General features: G+C 41.2%; 1 protein-coding gene across 1 annotated transcript; it reads right to left on the bottom strand.

Annotated features, from left to right (window-relative positions):
• Positions 1-4854: 4854 nt before the first annotated feature.
• stx2b (syntaxin 2b) lies at positions 4855-15411 on the bottom strand. Its single transcript, XM_030775922.1, has 10 exons — positions 15382-15411; positions 14517-14591; positions 14334-14433; positions 11842-11916; positions 11135-11208; positions 10699-10807; positions 7960-8033; positions 7033-7170; positions 6575-6685; positions 4855-5055 (listed from the first exon to the last, which is right to left on the bottom strand). The coding sequence occupies exons 1-10, from the start codon at positions 15409-15411 to the stop codon at positions 4978-4980; spliced, it is 864 nt and encodes a 287-aa protein (XP_030631782.1). The 3' UTR covers positions 4855-4977.
• Between the last annotated feature and the right edge of the window lie 2972 nt (positions 15412-18383).

The following is an 18383-nucleotide window of genomic DNA, read 5'->3' as shown; positions in this document are numbered from 1 at the left end:
CTTAAACAACGCTAAGTCACCTACCACGGCTCAAAAGCTAATAAACTACAAATCTGTAATAGACAGTATGGTTCCGTTTGGTTCTTCAGCGAGACGCACCATGACCGAAGCCTCTGCGTGTTTACCCAGACAATCCCGGCCATATTCTGCTGTGGATGATGATGTCACGGCTGCAGCGTGCCACGGGCCTTTTGGGATTATTAATATCTGTATTCCGGCTGCTGTTACGTAACAGCGGATGTTGGATTATAACGTTACTGTACAGAAAATGGCCAGAAAGACACCGAGCGCCAGATTAAGAGAGACAAGACGGGGGCCTATATCCAACGGCTGGATTTGAGCAAGACAGATAGAGCAGGGGCACTGGGCACTGTAACTCCATGTCAAAATGATTAGAGTGCGTTTAACTGAAGGCGAGTTAGAATACATATTCATTCCAGTAGCCAGTAGACTAATACAAAGATGACACAGCATAGAAAAGTGTTGTCCACAATAATCTTATTAGACAAAGTGAATACATAGCTGAGTTACAGCTCATTTGCAGACACTTTTTTTTTGAGTTTCTGTGAATGATTCACAAACAAACAAACAAACAAACAAACAAACAAACAAACAAAAACATTTTTACAGGTTGACTGATCAAGGTATTGCTTGTTGTACAATCCAAACCTCAAGGTATTAAGACAGACCTACAGTTCTTAACAGACTAAAATGAGAAACAGTGAGAACTGCATCAGATTGACGGGCGTGATTGGAGATGGGTTTTTTTTTTGGAGATGCGCCTCACTGATGGCCACTAGGTGGCAGCAAATAATTAAGCATCTGTGACCGAATCAGAGAGAAACACATTTTGATTATGTATTGCACTCTCTCTAAATATACACCTTCAAATTCCTGATGCCGTGGTGCTTCAAAGATAATTATGCAAATTTTAAATGCCAGATTAACTGAAGACTCAGATTCATTTTTAATTTTAATTGTAAAATGGAAATTCCTCAGTCAATTGCACAAACCATCTTTAAGGATCCCCGGAAAAAAACGTAGCATAGTCAGGCTCAAACATTCTCTCCCCGATTTATCCTCTGTCGTGTCTGATTCTGACCGAGGAGTTTTCACGTCCTCTAAATGAGTTAATCTAGAGGGATTATCTTGAAGAGGCAGCCTCAAATCAAATGTTACATGCTTCAACAAACTCTCTGACTCTATTCATAATAGATTATTTGGCTGCACAAAAATCTATTCACAGATGAACTGCACAAAAATGCATTATCTCTATGGAGAGAGGAGTAGATTTTTATTAATCCCAAAGAGAAATAAATTTTGTTCTCAGCACCCAGCATGCATCAAAATAGACAGAGCTATCAAAACCAGGACGACAGACAGCCAGACACGAGCACAGTAACGAAAACTAAAGTCATATAGAAATACTGCAGTGAGAAGATTTGTTCAAATAAACAGAAACTGAAGACCTTAGAGTTTTAAAATATGTATTATTTTTTAAATCAGGCATTAAAATAGAGTACTGTAGGAGCTGTGCTATTTCAAACCAGTAACAGATGATCTTTACTGCTTCAAATAGATCTTAACTTTCCTGATGTACATTTTTTTTGTCATCGATTATCTGAGAGAACTCAGTCAAACAGCCAAAAACAGGACTGGCCTTCCTCGTCGGTTTGCTCATATGATTTTGATAATTAATCAGCCGTAACGGAACGCCGACTGAACTGTAATGAATTTCAAGATAATATCACAGCAAGTTGCTTTAATTCAAATCTGATTAATTAATTGCACTACAACTCACGTTTTAGCTTTTCCAGTTGTTCTCAGCGTGTCGTTGGTTCAACATGAGAGAGAGGGAGAGAGAGAAAGAGAGAGAGGGGGGGAAGAGAGGAAGAGGGAGAAAGGGGGGAGAGAAAGAGAGTGCGTGTGTGTGTGTGTGTGAGAGAGAGAGAGAGAGAGAGAGAGAGTGGGGGGGGGGGGGGGGGGGGAGTGAACAGTAGATGCTTCATCAGTGATGACTGTCCTTCAGAAAACAAGGTCGCCAATTTCAGCATCTTTTTGTTTCAGCCTCACTCATTAGCTCATTCACCCTTACTGATCTGGAACGATGAGTGTTTTGTTTTCTTTGCCTGCTTATGTATTTATTTATTTATTTATTCATTTATTTGTTTGTTTGTTTGTTTATTTTTTGCATCATATCACAGGAACATTGGTGTTATGTAACCTTCATGTTCATGGCACTTCACAGCTAAATGTCAGGGATGGTTTGTCTCGCACCCTCAGGTTCTTTCATGAATCTAACGTTCAGACGTAAAAATTATGAACGTATAGCCCTTCTCCTAATGCGTTTCAGACGTGACATCTTTTTCTCTCTTTTTCTCCCCGTAGTTTAAATGGCTGTGCTGTACGTGTTTGTGTGTGTTTCTCTGTCGTTCTCTCACAGCCAAATGCCCATTCAGTTTGTCATGTGTGTATCCTGGTTCATGTCCCCTGTGTGAGAATGCATGCACCTGCCCCAAATTTGCCATGGTTACCGACTCATTCACAGACGCGGTGACGTCATCAGCGCATTTCACACCTCCACCTCCTTCGGCTAAACTCCTGGAAAACTCTCAGCGTTATTTTGGTATTTCTTGTGCAACCAAATAAACACCATCAAACGCACACATACACGCACACACACAAACTTTATCCAATTCATCACTCTAGGGTCAATATTGGGATGTGAACACAAAAACACACTCTCATCTCATCTTTAAACATTATTTTTTTTATGTAAACACCAAACGTGTTTTGTGCATACCGTCTCGGTTACCTGGCATTAGATTTCCAAGCTTAGAGCGAGGAAACGTCTGACGGAGTAGACATGTCCTCTTCAAGCTACGGGATACCACTGCTTTAAATTCCACTTAAAATAAAAAGGAACTCAAAGTAACGGCTTTAGAGTGTCGTGTGTTTTAGTCTGTGACCTTCTCTCACTTAATTATGTAATTTTAAATTCACAAAAATGTCAAAACTGTCAAATTTCAGAGAGAGAGTCGACATACCCTTGTGACATTGAACTAGCGCCGGAGCATATGGTGGGTCTCAGGTGGGGGGGAGCTAACTGACATTTTAGAGTAAATGTGGAGGAAAAAACAGAGCTTACCCCTCAAGGACCAAGTCTTTTCCCCTTCACTGACTTTTCCTCGTCGCGCGCTTTACACAGAAGCTATCTCAGGTCGTATAGAAATGTCATGACGGTTTCTTTTCTGACCCGTTTTCGCTCGTTCTCGACTGATGACCGGGGGGAATTGGGAAATTATTTGACTCTTGATTTGGTTCATCAATCAAAACTACGACGGCAAAACTGAAATTGATTCACTGAAGCTCCCTTTTTCTCGGCAGGTTTAGAGACGGGAGAAACGCGCATCTTTCAACGGTCTCTTGGCTTTCAAGGGCGAAGACGTAAAATATCATTCTCTCAAAACAAACCCAGACCATTTATAGTGTCATAAGGTATATGCATTTTCATATGCATATGCATTTTTTTTATTTCAAGTGTATAGCTTTACATATTTTTCATATCAGTGCGAATAACAAAGTGTACTATGAGAAATATTAAAAAGCATTTAGAAAGAGTTTGTGGTAATATTGTTCAAGGATCTGACTTCATGTTGTGTAGAGTAATACAGTCTCAGAGGCCATAAACTGTGTGAAAAGTGATGTGTTAACCAACATGACAGTCACACCACTGTGACAATATGAAGAATATACAGTTTGTCCTCATCTGAGAAACAAGTGACAACAAAACTCATAACAGTGTCTCAAAAAGCATAGCCAGTTGTAGTTTAAAACAAAGGGCCTGCAGTCATTTTTTTTACTATTACAACTAGTTTCTTGATTGTATGGATAAGATGCCTGACCGATGTGCAAAACTGAATCAGCATCAGTTTCTAAAACAATCAAAACACAACAAGCAAAGTGAGGAAACTCAGACATAATTTAGAGAACAGATTTGACAGGTAATTTGAGCAATAATCTGTACGATTCACTTCAACACGATTTTTTTTAAGAAATGATCCCATTGACCAAGATCGATCATTTTTAAATTGTTACTTTAGTGTTAGTTGATGAAGGAGGAGTATGAACTGAGAACATTCTAGAAATTAAATTACAATAACTAAGAGTACATTAAGCGTAAGTGCACCTAGCGTGACTGTATTGAACTCTACGGTATTCCGTCAGATCTCACAAGGCATAGATGACCACGTATAAAACATTACAGGACTCGAACTATTACAAAAGAAAACGACCAGAATGTGCAAAATTGGTCTGAGAGCTTGAAACTATACATAAAGAAACAGATAAATAAAGAAACAGGTCAGAATACACAGACACAGCACAAAGAATTCAAGCTTATCAACCTGGAAGAAAAGTGTTTAAAAAGTGAGACAAACGGACCTTGAGAGAATGTGTTTAAGTGACAAGACTTCCTCCGCTAACATACTGTAAGGTGCATGCATGCGTGTGTGTGTGTGTGTGTGTGTGTGTGCATGCGCGTGCGTGTAATGTCTGCCTGTCTGTCTTTCTATCTGTCTATCTTATTAAAACCAGTAAAATAATTTTGTCCATTTTGGGCACCCATGGGTTTGTGAAGATTCTTTTCAGAGAGGACGTCTGTACAGGACAGATACAGAACTAGGCCACAGTTGGCAAGACTTCCCAGACAATGACTTATAACGACACTATTATCAATTCACACATTCCAACACAGTACATCAATATGAGTAAAAGGATATATATTAGACAATAAGTAGACAATGTAGGGAAATAAAAGTTGTTGGGGTTTTTTTTTTGTGTGTGTGTGGGGATGCTCTTCCGTGTCTCCTGAAGCGTGTGGGAAAACTCTAAAAGACCTGAGCAGAGGCTATCGTTTCACGGGAATATTGCCGTGAGCCGTTCCTCTTGTTGTTTCAATCTGGGACGTTGTCCATGCTACGCAAGGGAAGTGCCAATTATAATGGCTAGCAGGATGACACATACCGCTACACAAATAGCCAGATAGACCACTTTCTGTGAAAGGAAAGAAAAGAAGAGAGAGAGGGAGAGAGAGAGAGAGAGAGAGAGAGAGGAAGGAGACAGAAGCAGTGAGAGTGGAGGACAAGGAGGAAAAATCATTAGAATGTAATATAGAAAATGTGCTTTTAAAATCTGCACTAATATGTACATAGATCTACAGCATAAATGCAGTTTAGGTGAAGGCGAATCTGCCACATCACAATGCACTGTTGACGATGTCATAAATTAGTTTCTATGATGTTAGACATGAGTGAGTCAGGTAGGAAGGAGAGACATTTCGGAGAAACATCTCTAAACTTGTAAATCTTTGAATTAGAACCGACATAATGTCTATGGTCTGTGGTGAAGCGGTAAAGTATTACCTGGGGCAGTCAGTATGCGTGCGCGTACACGTGTTAGGCGGGGTTGACGGCCGCAGCAGCCGCAGGTGTGGATGGGGCGGGGTTTTTAGTCGATTTTGGAGACAGGCCCACGGACAGGCCCACGATTAGAGCGATGACAGACAGCAGAATCAACAGAGCCAGAGCTAGAATGAGATATTTCTGCTCAGGACAAAAACACGACAAAGACAGCAGGTGGAACAGAGGGTTAGAGATGGTTAGATATGATTAGACCGTGCACACAACAGAGACAGGACCTGCAGATAGCAGGACTAGAGAAGTTAGTCATCTATGTGTACTGAGACTGTAGTTTAGCTTTGTAAAAACCAGACAGCCAGGACGCTGTCTGTAATGTTAGGCAGTAGTGATGGGTAGTGAGGGAAGCAGGATGCTAAAACGTTAGCGTTTTTCAGCGTTTTCACGCACTGAACTCGGAGAACCGTAACCGCGGATCGTGCGTAAGAGATTTAAAATATGCACGTGTGTGACGTCCAGCACCGAAGGCGATTAGATTCCGTTTGAAAATTCCCAACTGTGGACTAAGATGAAGGGCAAGGTAAACCACTGGACAGCAATAAATGTATTAGGCACTGAAATTGGACAGAATCCCCTCTGCTATCCAAAGTCCTAACTTATTACAGGGAGACTGTGCAATGGCCATCAATGGGTAATAGTCAGGCTGGTAACCGAGCCTTTTCCTACCGCTCTCCCTTCCTTTGGAATGGTTTCCCTATAGAAGTTAGAGAGACAAACTCTCTTCATACCTTTAAAACAAGACTAAAGACTTATCTATTTTCTCTAACTTATGGATAATATCATTTTGATTTGACTTTGTTGTAGACGATGCAAAGCCCTTTGAGACTATAAATAGTGTTATTCGGTTCTGAATGAACTTATATTCTCCTTCTTATTATTATTACATATAACGTATTGGTGCATGTTTCAAAGACATCAAATAATCTTAAACAATACACAGCATTTCCGTTTGAGGCCTCTACAACATATGATAACCAGGGTCCACATGTATGAAGTTTACTGATCTAGGATCAGCCGCTCTTTGTCCCTGTTACCACGTATACGAAGATTATGAAAGGAAAAGCTGATCCAAGGTCAGTATGGATGTGGTCTCTTACCCTGCGGGCTTTCTTCTGGTACCTAACAGCTTTCTTTGTCTCCTCTTTGGCATGGCCGACGTACTCCACAGCATTGGTCACATTCTTCTCTATGTTGTTAATCATCTCACCCTGTTTATACATACATTCATAAGGTGATAAAAATTTCATTAATTGTCAAAGTTCAACTTTAGAGCAACAATTTAGTCTCAGAGCATGCAGCTCACCGCAAAACAATTCATCGCTGAAATAAATGAAAATAAACATTACATTTTTTCTTTTTTTTTTACAAATAAACATCACTGTGAATAATTTGACTCCGAACACGGCGTGGCTAACTCTGGTTTCCGTAAGCGCTTTTCAAACGAACGCTCGTAAGACGCCGACCAATAGGTGAAGAGGAAATTTGATTGTTTTCTTTGAGCTCCGAAGGGTGCTGTGTTTTCGGCCAGCGACAGCATGTGCACACGAGCACACACCTGAGTTTCCACCAGTATCGCCATGTCCACAAACATCTCATGCAGCTCTTTAATGCTGGACTCCAGGCGAATGATATCTTTGTGTCTGGATTCGATCTCATTCAGGGCCTGTCGTGTAATCTGAGAGTCGGAGATGATCTGAGGAGGAGAGAATGAACAAACAAAAACTTCAGTTACTGACCAACTGTAGGATCGATCAGGGTAAACAGTAAACAAAATGCATCGGCTAAAGAGAGGGATGCGTTGCGTTTAAAACACGTTCCAAAGTAATCACACGTATTGACAATCACACCGATCAATATTAGAGTTCTGAGGAGCGATAACTGTTCCTTCAGATGTCAGGCCGTCTCTATCAAATCTCTCGACATCTCCACACAGAGGAGTAGAGATTGGATTTGGTGAAAATGTAGTTATAATATTTCAATGATTGGGCTCTGTCCCTGTATGGTTATACAGTGACTTTGCATTGTGTCCTATTCTACTACAGTTACTAGAGTCGTAACAGGACTGACTGTGTAGATGCAATACCAAATAAATATAACACAAATGCATTACAGACATCATTATCGGGATTCTCCTTATGCAGTCCACAAAGATTATTGGCTAAGAGACTATGGTTACAAAGAAAAGCAAAAGATGTAGAAAACACAGATTTGTCCCAAGACTGTTACAAGTTACATAACGACGCCTGATTAGTCATGTTTTCATGAAATGCCTCCCCGCACTCAGTTCACCTTTGGGCTGAAATACCTCATTGGTCCACCAGGGGGCATCATTTAGTTTCTCTCGTACTCCTCAAACACCTAAATGACCAATGTGTCAGTTTAGATTGAAAAAAAAAAAAAAGTGCTAATTGGAGATCATTTTAGCCTTTGGCTTGTGATAACTGATCTGGGATCAGTCTTCAGACAGGTGTTCCAAACTCACGTCGGAGGTGAAAATTGCGGGGTTGCCACTCTCCAGCATGTCCTCGAGTTCCTCGTTCGTTGTCACTCTTCCAGCTGAAACGACACAGGCTCTTAATCTTTCTGTTCTTTTTCTTATATAATAACTGTTTACATGCCAAATATACTGTGGAAAAAAACAAGAACGTAATTAAAGCGACTCAAAAGAAATGAACGACTGGAAAACCAGGCGTCTACAGAAACTGAATGAAAATAAATTTATTTTATAGAACATCATACGCAACACAGTATAATGCCCCGTACAATAAAATTAGACAGCTACTCTTTCTAATCCTTTTTTTTTCAGCTCTGAATTGTTCTACACACACACACACACACACACACAAAACCCCCCCCAAAAAACAAAGGACATTTTTAAAGATGCGGCACTAAATTAGGCTAGGTGACAAATTTTGTTCTATTTTTTTTTTTTTGGAATTACAAAGAAAATGTTTTTAAAATGTTTTTAGAAACAAGGTATGTAAGGTCTACGGGAGGTGGATTGGTTGAATGAGAAGTAAGAGAGAAACCCGGCAGATACAAACACTTGACTTCTGGACAATATAAACAATTATCAGTTAGGGTTAATGAATTAGGCTATATATGTTAATATATGTTAATGTGTGAGTGTGTATACATCAACACAAAATGTCTACACACTTGTTTATGCACAAACTCTCTCTCTCACTCTCTCACTGTGTGTGTGTGTGTGTGTGTGTGTGTGTGTACTGGACAACCTAACTACGCCTTGGGGGCACTGATGTTGATTCAGCTGGGTGAGAGACAGAGAAAAGCAGTCACCCAAACCACGGGGGGGAAAGGTCAATACAAAAACTCATAAAGCTGGCTCTAGAGACTGACCAACACACACAGTCACAAACACAAACACACACACACACAGTCACACACACACAGTCACACACACACACAGTCACACAGTCTCACACACACACACAGTCACACAGTCACACACACACAGTCACACAGTCACGCACGCACACACACACACACACACACACACACACACAGTCACACAGTGTCACACAGTCACGCACGCACACACACACACACACACACAGGGGAGAGGGAGAATTGTTTCTTTAACTCATTTTCACTGATGGGCTGCAGATGAGTATCATTAAATGTAGCTTGACGTGTTTTTCAAAATCTCCGGAAAACTATCATAATTCTTTATGAATAAGTATAAGTAAAAACACACAACACTGAATGTCATAACATAGTTTGATTACCATACAGTTTAAAAATAACTGGTCTGGTTTGAATTCAAGAAGGTGAGAAAAATGCTTTGCTAACAACAGCCAGTGTATCCCACTGGGGTTTTTGTTCTGTTGTTCCATGTACTCCGGGGAGAGAGAAGAGGAGAATAAGGAACTGATGGTTCGAAAAATGAAGAGAGAAGGAAAGGAGTGGTTGGTTGTCTCTCAGTGGGCACCTCTTCATCTTTGTTTACGAGAAGAGGTTGCCATGGTACTGCGCTGTGATTGGTAGACTAACTCATCGGAAACAACCGAGATTGGCTGATTTCTGAGACATTCACAGAAAAAAAGAGACGATTTACTCTCTCCTCCCCCTCCTCCTACAACTTTCCCTCTCTCCTGATCTCTCTCGCTCCCTCCTTCTCTCTCTGTTTCCTTCTCTCTCTCTCTCTCTCTCTCTCTCACCCCTTCTCTCTCTCTCTCTGACTCCCCTCTCTGTCTCTGTCTCCCTCTCTCTCTCTCTTTCATACACATGAAATATTCTCTTTCGCTGAACTACTTGCTATTTTTTCCTCCTCTAATAAAACACAAATTGTCTAAAAGAACTCCCTGTTATGCCTCCCTCTGTTCTCCAGTGCCAAACACACAGCTGACATCCAAACTGACGCTGCTAACGGCCACCTCAGGTTTCCATCCAGGCTGTTCTTGAATCCGCCCAGTCAATTTAAATCAAAGGAGACAATCAGCATGCTCTCTAAACCTCACATGGACTAGCGCTGCTGCGTAGGTGCCTTGTCGCGTCACATGACAACTTCTCCGAAACAACCATTGGCTAATGTGCGGTCACATGATTGCCTAGAGCCTAAAGCAGTTAATATCAACCCAGTCACAAGACGAGCCGCTCTTAGCCGGTCCTGTTTAGGTGTCCGTTGCTCCCGAGTCTGCCGTTGCCTGGGCAACCGTTAACTGTATGTCTCCAGTGACAGACTCGGGCGTCTCGAGTGTCGAGGGGCGAAAGAGAACCTCATTAACCCTCTCCCTCTAGGCCGAACACACACACACAGACACACACACACACACACACACAGACACACACAGACACACACACAGATACACACAGAGTGTTTGGAGCTCTTTACTTAAATCTCATCTCTCTGTGTCCTACACTCATTGTCTCTGGACTTTGGATACGTTATAATCCACGATACATAAACACCAGCTGGGCTGTGCAGGAAAGCAGACCCCCGTTTCACGCAGGCTTTAGGATTGAATAAAACTGTTTACTTGTCTTATGTACACAAAAGGCCAGGGGCATATTAATTTATAGGCTGTGTGTATTGTAGAATGTCATGGTTGGTAAGGTTTGGGATGTTAGATGATTACAGCGCAGTATGCAGTTTTGGCGAATAAATGTGTTTACACTGGAGAAATAAAGAGGCAGAGAATGATAGAGGCTGAATGAGATTGCGTGTGTGTGTGTGTGTGTGTGAATAAGTGTGACTCACTGATTTCCAGCTGTCTCTGGATTCGGCCTTTGCACTTCTCTCTGAAGGACACTTGGGTCTCGTTGTATTGTGTCATCACGTCCACAAACTTCCGAGACAAAACAGTGTACTGGACGAGGACACGAGATGAACGTTCAAACAAATAAATAAAAACAAAACGTAACGGGTGAACAGGCAACATCAGAGTTCTCACCCATCAACGAACGTAAGGCACACAATGGACTATCTCCCTAAAAAAAAAACCCTCAGAGTGTTTTTCATATCATATTCAGTAAATGTAGTGTTGTTTGCATGTTTGAGCAAAACCGGCCTCTAGTGAACTGTAGCGACTGAAAAATTTGACTCCTGCACGAACATGCCGTGGAGTAACAGAAAAAGGAGGAGGAGGAGGAGAGAGAGAGAGAGGGAGAGAGAGAGGAGAGCGGGGAGTCTTTACCTGGGTCCTCTGAATACGGACATCCACTGAGCCACGGCTGGCGTTGTCATCTGGAGGAAGACTCTGCTGCATGGCTGAGGAAGAGAAAAACAGAGAATAGATTTGATGCTGTAGGGCCTAACACACACACACATGGTTAGAAAAACATACACACACACACACGCACACACACACACAGACACACATTCGCTATGTTTTTACAATACGTTTTGTCATAAATTAGATCATAAAAATGTATACTACGCATTGGGGAAAATGTTGCAGAATTACTCATTCTCAGGACACCCCCCCCCCCCCCCCCCCCCGGCAAGAAAAGAGATGGATTAGTTGGACTTTCTTTATAAATCCAGTGTGTTCCAGTTTAATTCATTTAAATGCACGGTAGTGACCATAAAGTCGGTTAATCTGTAGGTCAGAGCGGGGTGATCGAAAAGTGCTTGTGTAGCTGGCATTTTCACATCCACAGATATTCACATTAACATTGAGTTCATGTCTCCACCTATATAAACACCCTCTGATGAACACTATGCCTCTTTAACCATATCATATAAGAGGATCTATAAAACACTCCTCGTGTAAAATTCCGCTCTCTTTGACCTGTTTTGCTACTCTCAGAAACTCAAGGCCGAACCGTTCTCTGTCTCTTCCTTTTCGCACGGGCACGAAAAAAAAAAACAAAAAAAAAAAACCCCGGCATCCTCACTCACATTTGAGCTTTGTTCGTACAGTGTTAGCATTCTTTTTGATCTCTACGGTAAGCTGCTCCAACTCCTCCTTAGTTCCTGGGAAAAGAGACAAGCAGAGACACATCACAGTTTGGAAGTTTCCATTTATCACGAAAAGTAACGTCACATTTCGCGACGAGTTGATAACACGTTAAAATCTGTAATGTTAATGATGGCCTCGTTTCACAATCGTGTTACCACGAGGATACACGATAATCACTACGGAAACACGCTATCCTTTGCATTCAGTTTGCGGGCAAACATTATAACGTGTAAATGCACAGTTACTGTTCTACTGTCTCACGTCTGAATTACCAGTTTACTCTTTATTTCAATACAGTCACTACAACATTAATTTCCTTGCAACATAAATTCTGTCCTGCATTGAAAAGACCGCACAAATGACTTTTAACAATGAGGCGGCGACATAACTAACAGAGCGAATCACCTGTACCGCGGTACAAAGTTAAACCGTGTACAACGCTAAGGAGCTTTTTATTTAAACTTTGTCCTGAGTGGTATCAGGTGTGCTACGGAAAGATTGAAATAGAAATGTTTGGGCCCACAGAGTCTCAAACTCTAAACCAATAAGGAGAATGGAGAGTGGAAAACACTGGCACACACATATCTGTTTGGCAGGTTGTTCAGCGCAATAACTCCCAGGGTTAATTTTAGACACGAGCCCCTTTGGCTACTGGGCCGTGTAATTGCTCCGGCACACCTTATCTCTGTCGTTGAAAGGAAACAAATATTTGCTCTGGACACCTGTTTTTTTTTTTTGTTGGAAAAACTGATGTCACGGAGTCGAGCCGTCTCGTTCTGGGGCCACGAACCGAACCCGTTTTAAACCGGTCGCCGGCCGCTCAGAACGAGGGTTTCAAAACTACGGTTTTATTAACACTTTCAAAGCCTAACGTAAAAAAAAACAACAACAACTGGAGTTGTTGTAATGAATTGTGCTGAGCAGAAACTTTTAGGAAATCAAAGAGTGTCTAGGGGTCTAATAGAGGTGTATTGATGGGGAGTGTGTGAAGATTCAGAGAACATAAGTGTGTGAATGGACAGCTGTATGTGACAAGAACTGAGGGCCTCTGTCTTAACCCATGTTAATCAGTGCAGCTGTGACCCACTGGACACATGACACACACACACACACACACACACACACACAGATAGAGAGAGTCCCACACCACCATCAAGGAAACACGTGTGTACACACATCATGTGAGGGAAAGTACACTTAGATATGAGAGACAATACCCTTGCTATACTCACATCTGCAGATCTGCCTCATACACACACACACACACACGTATGCACGCATGCATGCACACACACACACACACACTCACTCACACAAAGACACAAACACACACTTCTTAATGCTCTCTATTACCACTGCATTCCTAACATATTCTGCTCCTACTCAAGAAGTTTTGTTAAAGGTAAAATTTGAACCTTGCATGCATGGAAATCTGTATGTGTGTGTGTGTGTGGATGCGTGCCTGCGTGTGTGCATGCATACATGCGTGTGTGTGTGTGCATATGTGTGCGTGCGTGCGTGTGTGTGCATGTGTAATGACCTTCACAGCACACTATCATTCAAAATTCTTTGCCATGAGTATCCACTCACAGGCACTGACCTACTGTGGGGATACAGTTGACTTTGGATAAGTAATAACTTCCTATGGGACTGTTTCAACCCCAGCCATCATCCATCAGCCATCCACTGAGCCACAGTGCCCTGATTAAACCGGATTCATTTTACAAGATTTGACTGGTTTGTTTCCCTGCTGCTATGACAGAGTATCTGCACATGAATCATCTACATAGTCCTCCCATTAAGTGCAGTTCCAACAGCTGCCAAAAATTAAACACAACAGAAACCATGACCTGAGTGAAAGTAGGAGATGCGTTTTTTTTTTTTTTCTGGGACAGATTTTTACTTGTTAACATATCAATGTGGGTGTATTAGGGAAAGGAGAGGTTTCCTACACGTTTCCCGGAGCACAAAAGTGGCGCATTTGCATTGTGAGATACTGAACGTTTCCTGTGGCAGGACGGACTGCCGCAGAGGAAGTTGTTCTATTTGCTCTGGCCTGCGCCAGTACAGCCCCACACAAAAGGATTATATTTGGCAGAGACAAATAGCTGACGCCTGTTTTAACAGGCAATTGTGGTCCGGGTATTATGCCTGCAGAGACGTGGACAGCGATAAAGAAACGAATGTTTTGTTCGCAGCCGATGTGTGCGTACGTGCAAGAATCAGCTGTGTCGTCATGACAAACCATTATGACACAGAGTTTAGGTTACACTCTGATGACGTCACGTGGCCTATGTCAACATGACTACATTAACAAAACAATGAATCAAAGCAGTCTGTAAACACACAGAGCACCTGTCTACAGACCCACGTTACCCGTTTATCATTTATGGGGGATATCGATGATCGGGAGACGGATAGTGTAACTCACTGTCATCAGGATTGGGCGCTGACAGAATCATGCTGTGTTTCTTCTTCACGTCGTCAACCTGAGAGGAGATCTTATCAATAAGGCTCCGCACCTCCTCCACCTAGAGGATGCAGTGCGAAAAGGAGTTATGATTAACGCTTCCAATGCATTCATCAAAAGAGCACAGACTTATAAAACAAAGACCTTTCTGAAGAAGTCCTCCATGAAGCCATCTCTCTCCACGGCAACAGTGACATCGTCTTCATCGTGAATCCTGCCCTAAAAAAAAAAAAAGAAAAAAAAAAAAAAAGAAGAAACAAACAAGAAAGAAATAATAAAATTGAAAGGGGTGTTTCAAAATGTGAACTTAAAACTTTATGTTTAAAATGCGCTAGTTCTGTGTTGAGACGTAACCATGTACGTGCCTACAGCACTTTTTTAGATAACAGTGAGTTTAACGAAGTCTTTGCTGGCAACTGGAGAGCTAGACACAGCTGTGACTGTTTTGAATGTTTGACATGCTTTTGTGAGATGTGATATCAGTTTTATGCCCAAAGCGTTATCAGCATCTGAAGACAATGAACTTGAACTGGCAAAGTAATCATTTCTCATTCTCTGTTAAGACAAATTTCGTGCGTGAGCCAGCAGTTTGGTCTATGTATTTCTAATAACATTTTGTTTAACACTGTACTACAGCAAAGTTAAATTAAGTAACGTTATGGCGATGGATAGGTAGACAAATGTTCTGTAAAATATAACCTACAGCGACGATATGCGATCTCATGTTCAACATAACAGATTTCAAAGCGATGTCAGAGTCCCTGCGCTTCAGTCCATACATATGACGCTCGAGAAATCAAGTTAATGGGTAGCGTTATAAACCAAATATAACGGTCAAGTCAACAAATTCCCTAGCAAGCCAAAACAGTGTTCGCAAACTAAATGCACGACTTAAAAACTAATTGTGATCGCATTAGGTAAATGAAGGGTGTTACATTACTGCTCGGTACTAAATTAACGGGGACTCGTAGGTAACTTGTTGCACTGGCCAAAGGAAACAGTCACTTACCGCTGCCAAATCGGCCAACCTGTCCCTCATCTCAACTCGCTTTTAGAAGTTTTCATCCGATATATAGAATTAACTATCTCCAGTAAAGGACCGCATCCGTTTTGCTGTACAAATATTTAGGTCCATCAGCTTCACCGGCTCTGGTTAGCAGGCGGCTAGTTAGCTCATTATAATTTAGGTTGACAAACTAACTATTATGTTTCAAAGTTGTTGAAAACAAAACCGAAAAGTTCATAATATTACTTAGATACAGATAGAAATAACAAGAACAGCTCTTCCCAAATGTTTTTTCTTTCCGCTAGGTATATTTCCGTCGTCGTTCTCACTATACCCATTGATATCATTGGTCCAGAATAGTAATGCATCCTCTCTCGAGATCACTGTGCGCTCATATACTAAGTATTGGGGTAATCTTACCAAGCGCAGATAAAAAAAAACCTCCCTTCGAGACCAGCAAAATCAAGCGTTATCAGACATTTATTTTCGAAAATGGGTTCTGCAAAGCAACTCTATGTCTTAAAAGACGTAGTTCCATTTGAAATAACTTTCTTGTATGACCGCTTCCTCAGTGAACTGTATCCAGAAACTCGTTTCCAAATAAATTAGCCTACTAAATGACTCAAACTCAGTTATATGGCGATTTACTCTGTCGGGAGTTGTGATCCATTATTGCTTAAACTCTTCATTTTATTATTATCTCATCATGTTTCACAAATTGATCGAAACATTTCCTGCGTTGCTACAGGCAACTAATACAAATTGCGTCACGGTTGTCAGCTTGGAACTTATCCACAGCCATAGAACTGTAAGAGAACTAGAATGGATGAGACGTTATGTCAGTTGTTCAGTGATGCACATATTCCTCGGCCAGATATTTGTGGAACGAGACGGATGCTGTGTTTTACAGCTACACAGAGAGAAAGAGCGAGAGGGGAAAAAAACGACCAGACTTTGCGCGCAAGGTACAGGGCAGCCGAATGTAAACTTCTCGAAACTGTATATCATCATTTATTAAGCTATAGCTCCACCTAGAGATTGAACCAAATCTAATCAATCAACTACGAGAAGAAGCGGAAATATCTGATAACTTAATGAAAGTCTCATATGAAATTACAAAGCATTCCGGAAAAACAAGAGTAAAAACATGAATAATTGTACTCGCACACTCTAGTTCTTTCTGTGCATTAAGCCTTTGTACTACATTAATATGCTGGCTTGTTTTGGATGGCGAAGCTTACTTTTACTAAAACATTTAATGAACGTATAGAGGTAAAACTATTTTTCCTTGTTTGACAGCTGTTGATCTTTAACAGTAATGTTATTGGAAGGTTTACTACGGGCTTTTGGGGCCCCTGGTGGTTAAAGTCCCCTAGGCATGTGCCCTGTCGACCCATGTGGTATTTATTCATTAATGGATTTTATCCTATTTATCTAGAAATATTCCAGTCAGGACACAGTTTAGGGATATATGCTGGAGATATATGTTGGATGTCTCGTGTAGAATTGTTCAATCTGAAGCATTTGCCATTGCGGAGAGAAAAGAACAGTGCGGGAAACTGTGTAAATATGTTTTGTCATAATTTGAGAATGGAACTGTATACTTTTTGCACACAAAGGACAATGGTATTACAGTCTCATTCATTTAAGGGTGGAGTCCATTGGAATGCCATCTGAAAAAACACACGCACGCACACACACACACACGTACTGACTCTGTTTCTGTGGGTGATGTTCATCCACGTCAGATGTTTTTAGGAAGGAGAACAGTTGAATGACTGAGACATTCATGACTTGAAACAAATTCAATGGCAGCTGGCGAAACCAGGGGGTATGAAAACAGTGACTGGGAGTTGTCTTGCCATGGTCAGCCTGTCATGGCACAAACATGCTTTTACTCATGAGAGGTTGTTCCTGGAAAATGGGGCAAAAGGGTGCAGCTTTTAACACATCAGCATGCCTGCGATTGGTTGGGCACGTTGGTAAGACATTGATTATTCTGCGACATGCCAGTTTGAGTTTGTTGGTCTGCTAGAAGAAATACAGAAAATGGACTTGCTGTTGCAGGTGTCGATCAAAATACTGGTACAGTGCTCTGACGGAACACTCTGTCTTTTTACCAAACAAAGCCAAATTAAATCAGATTGAAAAGTTTGTCAATTCTAATCCTGTCACCTGGCACGACACACCAGAGACAGGAAACAACTCTTTGTTTTAAGAATGTTCTTACTTTTATCACATTGTTACTTTGACAATATAAATTGTGATTTTTCTTAAAACAAAAAAGAGATATTTCCTATCTCGGGTGTGTTGTGCCCTACAACAGCTCGAGAGAAATTCACATGTAGTGATTCATTTAAGACACATGCTTTAAGGGACACATCCTTGAAGAAGACTCTGTTAAAAAACCTTTTGCATCCACATTGCCTGTAAATGGTTGGCTTCTGCATTTTTGAGCCTCTGCACAATGTCTGCAAGTGACCTGAGGGGCTCAGAACAGAAAACGATAAATTTTTATCACGTATCTGTCAAAATGTGTGTCAAATACCACCAAACGTCCAGTTCAGCACAATCCAAGTCTCGTGTAGCCAAATAGTGCCACAACAAGTTCAAAAAGTGCATTTGTTTCTACTATTTTTCAGGACAGGCACTTCATACTAAATACATAGATAGATACAGGTAGACAGATAGAGAAAAATAATACATTTGCGTAGTAATCGCGTAGTAAGTAATATAAATACGCAAGCTCTTTTAGCCTTTCATTTTTGTGAGATAGAAATTAGCAGTCAACTGTATTTATTCTTTGCAGATTCCAGATTTGTTCTTATCAGTTCACCCCTCGTATCGTTCTAACAGTATTTAGGAGGTCCCTGAACATGTCACCGAAGCTTAACGGGTCTTAGTCGCTAAAAAAAAAAAGGAAAAAAAAGTTTACACTCAAAATACGACCCAGTGTCCTTGGATTTGTGATCATTCCATTAATAAGTTTGTTCCTCCTTATCCAC

The sequence above is a fragment of the Chanos chanos genome, chromosome 1 (genome assembly GCF_902362185.1).
Source record: "Chanos chanos chromosome 1, fChaCha1.1, whole genome shotgun sequence".
In the NCBI taxonomy this organism is placed as follows: Eukaryota; Metazoa; Chordata; class Actinopteri; order Gonorynchiformes; family Chanidae; genus Chanos; species Chanos chanos.
The sequence above is the reverse complement of the archived record's forward strand: the minus strand, read 5'-3'. Positions and strand labels throughout refer to the sequence as shown.

Excerpts from the sequence above, each read along its gene's own strand:
- stx2b (XM_030775922.1), bottom strand. The coding sequence starts at position 15,411 with ATGAGGGACAGGTTGGCCGATTTGGCAGCG. Across the intron at positions 11,917-14,333 it reads AGCGCCCAATCCTGATGACA|GAACTAAGGAGGAGTTGGAG; the intron begins GTGAGTTACACT and ends CTCTTTTCCCAG. Across the intron at positions 8,034-10,698 it reads CCAGAGACAGCTGGAAATCA|CTGGAAGAGTGACAACGAAC; the intron begins GTGAGTCACACT and ends GTGTCGTTTCAG.